This window comes from Taudactylus pleione, unplaced genomic scaffold (genome assembly GCF_031769625.1).
Source record: "Taudactylus pleione unplaced genomic scaffold, aTauple2 ptg000039l, whole genome shotgun sequence".
Lineage (NCBI taxonomy): Eukaryota > Metazoa > Chordata > Amphibia > Anura > Myobatrachidae > Taudactylus > Taudactylus pleione.
In genome coordinates this window covers 6,750,089-6,757,146 of record NW_028284441.1, presented here as the reverse complement: position 1 = coordinate 6,757,146, position 7,058 = coordinate 6,750,089, and the positions used below count along the sequence as shown (strand labels likewise).

Genomic DNA, 7,058 nt, shown 5'->3' with positions numbered 1-7,058 from the left:
TTTGTAAGATATGTTCATTAAAAGTTAGTTAGATGTTATACCACTTTTGGTCACTAGATGGCGCTCTTAGTCCAGATATGAATTTTACAGTCCAGGGCTATATGGAGGGGCAGTGTAACAGTAACGTTTGGTATAGTCACCAAGCTCTGGATTACTAGCACAAGCAGGCAGTTATATGGTAGCTATTATGTAGCTATAAGCCTTAGTGTTCTCTCCTGCACTATCTCAGCCCCTGTCTCCTGTGTTCTGTATATGTGGTGCTGGTGTCATTAATATTCACTCTCACCACTCGATGAGGCAGCTTTGTGATTGGCTGAGGGGGACACTCCCTTCTGCTGCTGCTGCTGCTGAGTTTGTACACTCCCCCAACTCATCACTGTGATGCTGTGATTGGTGGTCAGTGGGAAACTGGGCGGAGCTTAGCCTGTCACTGCTGGCTTCCTACTGCACTGCTCCTCCGAGGCTGCCGGGATCCTGCACAGCTGACCACCCGACGCTGCTGTCACACACTGGCCACCTAATAAGGTGAGACCCGGACTCCCACTCCAGCCACACACTCCCTGTGCACGGCTGCTGCTGATTATAGCTGTGTGATTATAGCTGCAGCACCTGCACTGAAGGGGTGAGCTCTGAGGGAGCGAACTGCTAAAGCTCCTGGTGCTGTGACAGCTCTCCCTTTTATACCCCTATCACAGAGGCACGAGACAGCCAGAGAGGAGCTCGTGTCCCTCATTTCCCGCCTACAGCACGAACCCTTACAGTGCTAATTGACAGTTAACAAGGCTCGAGGGCTACTAGAACCTTCCTCCCCCACACAGCTGTCCAGGCCATGTGTTCCTCTACTCCTGCAGCACATCTCCTGCAGCATATCTCTCCCTCCCATGCTATTCCAGTCACATTATGACAACAATATACATAACCAATGAACACTGTAAATAAATTAAATAGCATATTAAACATAGATATATATTTGTCTTATTCTTTTTATTTATTTTCTTTAAGACAGATAGAATTTTACCAGATAAATATATGTAAATTATTAGTGTACATATACGTATTGAACTTACAGTTAGTTATAACTTATAGCAGTCCCTATATTTTATACATAGTGTTACATTTTCTCCCCCTGGTGATCTGTGCACAGTTCCATCCCTTACAGTCAGATCACCAAATATTGGCACCCTTCTTGACAACCATACCCAAAATAGGGCCAAGTAAATACCACATGTGGATGAACCATCCGAGGTAAGTAAGCAGGTTCACCCAAATGGGGATATGTCAGTATTAAAGGAGGTCTATGCATACGTGGTGGCATTTCCCTGCCCAACATCCCCTCACCAACCTGTGGGGGTTCTAACATTATCTCAGATTCTCCACTCTGAATAACCTCCTTATCATTTATACTGTGTTCTAGCTCTCTTTCCCCATTCCTCCAGGATCTGCTGTCATTGTCATTATCACCCAATGGACAATAACATTCATCTGGCAATATAGGTCTCTCAGTCAAAGAAGGTAAACTGTGATTAGTGGTAAGTGGTGCATTATCTAGGGACACCTTGTCATAATAAAAACATCCACTACCTTCCTCATTGTCATAGTTGTCATTTCTGTCATTTTCATGCTCATAGGCAGTAGTATTTCTTTTCAATTCAGAGTGGGTATCCAATGACCGCAAACAGCCTCTACCTTTCCGATTAGAATGTCTAATGGTTGCAGACTCATTGGTATCCGGTAACCGAATATCTTGCCCGGTAGGCAAGAGATGTTGTCGGTGGTAAGTAGCTATAGTTCCCTTCCCTGATTCAAATCTCAATTTGTACACTGGAATATTAGGTAGTTTCTCAATGATCACATATAGATCAGGTTTCCAACGATAGGCTAATTTTTGTCGTTTTGGAATTCCTAATTGCTGTACCAATACTCTGTCCCCAAAGTCGAGCACATTTTCCCGCACTTTGAAGTCATATTGACACTTATTCCTAGCACCTGCTCTCCTAGAAGTTTGTTGAGCTATAGTGTGAGCATGTTTCAATTCTTTCCTAAGTCTACATATATACTGCGTGTGTGTTTGTCCAGTAGAATCTCTTGCATTCAATCCAAGGGAAACATCGATGGGCAGTCGGGCTTCACGCCCGAACATCAATTCATATGGGGAGTACCCAGTGGCCTCATTCCGGGTGCAATTATACGCATGCACCAAATGGCAAATCCTCCTACTCCAGTATGTTCTGCACTTGGGGTCCAAGGTGCCCATCATGTTGAGCAGGGTACGGTTAAACCGCTCTGGCTGTGGATTCCCTTGGGGATGGTAAGGGGTGGTCCGGGATTTCTTAATCCCGCAACACAGACAGAGCTCTCTAATAATTTTTCCCTCAAAGTCCCGCCCCTGGTCGGAATGCAATCTGGCGGGTAACCCATAATGGACAAAGAATCGTTCCCATAATGTCCTAGCTACGGTCACGGCCTTTTGGTCAAGGGTAACATAGGCCTGGGCGTAACGAGTGAAATGATCTGTCACTACCAAAATATTACATTCCTTCCCTGGTGAGGTTTCCAATGACAGATAGTCAGTGCAGACTAAATCCATTGGACCATTGCTGGTTAAATTTACCAGGGGAGCCGACCTAGTGGGTAGAGTTTTTCTTAAAATGCAATTGCCACATGTTTTACAATAATGCTCAATGTCCTTCTCCATCAGTGGCCAATAGAATCTGTCAGTTATTAACCCCATGGTCTTGTCTACCCCAAGGTGACCATGCTGGTCATGCAGTGCCGTAAAAACTGTGGGTCTATAGGACTGTGGGGTTATAAGCTGGAATTTAATCTTTCCAGTTGATTTAACAATCTTACGATACAGTATCCCAGCCCTCAATACCAACTGCTTCATCTGCCGCAACAATAATTTAGAGGGATGAGACAATGAGGTCACATCACAACCATCAGGACCATATTCAAGATAGGACAACACAGGGGAAATATCATAGTCACTCCTTTGATCCAGTCCAATTTGCTGTTTGCTTAATTTAGGTACCCATCTAGCTCTAATTGACTTAGCCAACAATAGGCCAGGGGAAGAGCCTTGTCAGAAGCTCCTAGTGCACTGATGCATTCCATACCCTGTGCTTGAACTCCCTGTATGGTAAAACATAACCCTTTGATGGTGGTTGCAGGGACTTCAATCCACTCTGAGCTTTCAGGTTCACTTTCTTTTCTGGGTATTCTAGATAATGCGTTGGCATCAATATTATTGATACCTGGGCGATACTTAATGGTGAAATCATACACACTCAAAGCGGCTAACCACCTGTGCCCAGTTGCATCTAATTTTGCCGTAGTTTGCACATAGGTCAGAGGGTTGTTGTCCGTAAACACCTCAAAGTTGGCCCCATAGAGATAGTCATGAAATCGATCAGCCACTGCCCACGTTAATGCCAAATATTCCAATTTATGCACAGGATATCTCCTCTCACTGTGGGATAATCCTCGGCTAATATAGGATACCGGCCGTAATTTTCCCCCATGTTGCTGGTATAACACAGCCCCCATCCCATCAAATGAGGCGTCCACATGTAAGGTATATGGCTGTGCTGGATCAGCATATGCCAATACAGGAGCATTGGTAAGACTCCATTTTAGTTTAAGAAAAGCCTCTTCACATGCAGGGGTCCATCGGTCCCCAAACTCCTCAGATGGTTTGAAGTATGCCTCCTTTTTATGAGCCTTAGCAGAAGCATTTCTACCAGCTGGTGGATACCCTCTAGTTAATGCAGTTAGGGGGTGACATATGGAGGAATAGTAGGGTACAAATCGACGGTAGTACCCACAAAACCCAAGGAACGATCTTAATTCCCTGAGATTTGTAGGCCGAGGCCACTGGTTCACTGCCTCCACTTTTGCTGGATCAGTGGAGATTCCATGTCGACTCACTACATGTCCAAGGTAAGTGACAGAGGGCTGACAGAATCTACATTTGTCCAGGGAGAGCTTAAGTCCTCTCTTTAACAACCTATCCAGTACCTTGAGCAGACGGTGGTTGTGCTCCTCCAATGAGGATCCAAAAACAATGATATCATCCAGGTACACTAGTACCTCACGGTAGTTCATATCACCCACCGTCTGCTCCATGGTGCGCTGGAAAGTTGCCGGGGCACCTTTTATACCCTGGGGCATCTGTAAAAATTCGAAAAACCCCAGAGGACATATGAAGGCAGTTTTCTCTTGGTCCTTGGGACTCATAGGGATTTGATAGTACCCACTTCTCAAGTCTAAAATGGAGAACCATTGACTCCCCTTTAGACAATCCAATGCTTCCTCTATCCGGGGCACAGCGTACTGATCGGGCACTGTACGTTGGTTCAGTGTCCTATAATCAATACACATACGGATCTTGCCATTTTTTTTTCGAGCGACTACGATAGGGGAAGCATAAGGACTCTCAGAATGTTTAATGACCTTGCTCTCCAACAAAGTCTGCAAATGTTGCCGTACGTCCTCAAAATCGGCCGGAGCCAGTCTCCGTGACCTCTCTCGAAAGGGTGTTTCATCAGTGAGTTAAATATGATGTTCCACTCCTTCAGCCTTTCCCAAGTCCCATTCCCCGAGAGAGAATACCTGTGACCTTTTTAGCAATTCTGAGCATAAAGTGCTGCGTGCATCCAACCCAATGTTGCTACCCTGAAAACTCACCATCAACTCCTCCATAGATAGTCTGGCAGCCAAGGAGGACTCCTTATGCTGGCAGACATCCATGGAAGTATCGATATTATGAGTCAACATGCTTCTAACCTGGGCCTCCTGAGTCATCTGTAAACACCACCTACTAAGTATCTTGAAGAGATGAGCATTGGTCCCAATTATTACAGGTACTGCATCCTTTTCACCTGAAGATTCCGGGCATACCAGAGCGATCATTGGTAATTGTTCTGCTACCCCCAGGAATTCCTTGGGAAACTCAATGTTCACCACCACATAACCCAGATAGGGATATTGATTTTCACTTAATCCCCAGATTACGAGTCCTTCCAAGGGGTGAATTGGAACATCAGAGAGATGTTGTCTATACCACTGCTCAAAAATAATGGACACCTGGGACCCACTATCTAACAATACAGTGCATGGATGTCCATTCAGTCGCGCAACTACCCGTGGAGCAGGCCCCAACATGCCATCCGGTATAGAACTACTCCACTGGGCACTCCCCATTGAATCTACATCTATTGTCTGGGAGACTGCGAGGGGTCCGCAAGTCTCCCGCCATCGTTTCCCTGATTCGAAGAATTGAAATGGGGTATCACAGGTCCCAATTGGCTATGATCCCAACCCAAGGTACACTCCACAGCTCTATGGCCTGGTTGTCCACACCTAAAACACCCTCGGGCAGTCACACTTCCACCCCTCCTGAAATTTCCCCTTCCGCTGCTAAATCCCCTATTCATATTAAAGGGGACTCTCATGGCAGGTACAGGTTTTGGATACAATGGAATGAGCTGATCCATTTTTTTGTTTTGCTCTTCCATTAATTTAACTAAACGGTCTTCATGTGGGGTAATTGTTTCAGGGGAGGGAACCACCACTTTAACTTTTTTATGTTGAAGTTTCTCTCGATTAGCTATCAGAGCTTCCTCATTGGTAATTTCCTTAATTAACTCAGTAAGAGTAAGACTTCCCAATAAGGCAGCAGTACACCTCAAACGCTGAGCTACAGGGTCAGAGGTTAAGGCTCCCCGAATTACTTGGTTCAACCTACTACTGTCTATATCCTCTTTGGCTAAGCCTCCCTTCTCCACAATCTGATGAATCAATTTATCCAATCTATATACATATTGGGACAACTTTTCCCCTTGCTCCTGGCAAGTGTGATTAAATCTAGCGACCAGGTCACCTACATCTTCTAAGGTCCCATAAGCATATTCCAATGCCTGGAAGTAGTCGGCTACAGTAGCATCAGGGTTACTTTTCCTAGTGGCCCTAATGATTCCCATAGCTGGCCCACGCAAACTCTCGACAATTTGTTGTTTTTTTATGTGATCGGGGCAATGCCATTCCTCTGATTGTTGAATAGCCGCCTCCTTCCAGGCATCATAAGGTTCCTCACCAGTAGGGACAGGAGTCATTCCAGAGAAAATTCTCAATCTCCTGTAGCTGCCCTCATAGTGCCAGCGTTCTAATTGGTGTACTACTTTTTCAGCTATGACCTCTAATTGACTGCCCAACTTCTCCTCAACCCCTTGAGAATGATCATCCATACCCATGGCCGCGGAGGGAGCTCCACTGGTCTGGGACTGGTCATCTACATTCAAAGATTCAGCCGCTTCCTCACTAAGGTCCTTAGTAGGCCATACAATTGTCCACCTGCGTGCTGGATTGGCCCTTACTGCTACCACTTTTGGAATCAATAGAGAGTCTAACTCCCTGTCAGTTGTAATGAGCACTGCACATAGCTCTCCATTTTCCCTCTTTTGTTTATCAATAATTTTAGGGTGTTTTACTCCATAAAGAAAGAGCAACTCTGTCATAATAGCCCCATCAGTGGTGTTCGTGAGGTCCCCATGTAATACAAAGCTCCTCTCTGGAATAGATCCCTTTCTTACACACCACTCATAGGCTTCCTTACAAGAAACTTGAGCCATGTTTTCTAGTGTCTAATCACCTGGATGTATAGTTCGATCTACAGCGGTGCCTCCAAATGTAACCCCCCTCTACCTCTATAAAGGGAATATGGGTTACTAATTACCTTGGTGCCTAATATATATACACCTTTAATTTTTATACTGGTGGTGTACCCTAATATCAGTGCCTCCACCCAAGTATTGGTAGTAGTTATGGGCCTACTTGGGAAAACCCACCAATATCAGTAATATCTTACTACCTCCAAATGTACGGTGAACATATATAATTTAAACGTATTGTACCACTTACACAAACCTCTGAGTGTATCTCATATGATACTAGTCTATTTCCTTCTTCGATCTTCAGTATAATTCATATAGGAATTTATACAAAGAGTAAAAGAAAATACAACAATAACAATCTATCCATCTACAATGGTAACAAACATG

General features: G+C 44.8%; 1 protein-coding gene across 1 annotated transcript; it reads right to left on the bottom strand.

Annotated features, from left to right (window-relative positions):
* Positions 1-5,213: 5,213 nt before the first annotated feature.
* LOC148538584 (paraneoplastic antigen Ma1 homolog) lies at positions 5,214-6,629 on the bottom strand. The gene has a single exon (XM_088453227.1). The coding sequence runs from the start codon at positions 6,627-6,629 to the stop codon at positions 5,214-5,216; it is 1,416 nt and encodes a 471-aa protein (XP_088309353.1).
* Positions 6,630-7,058: the final 429 nt, after the last annotated feature.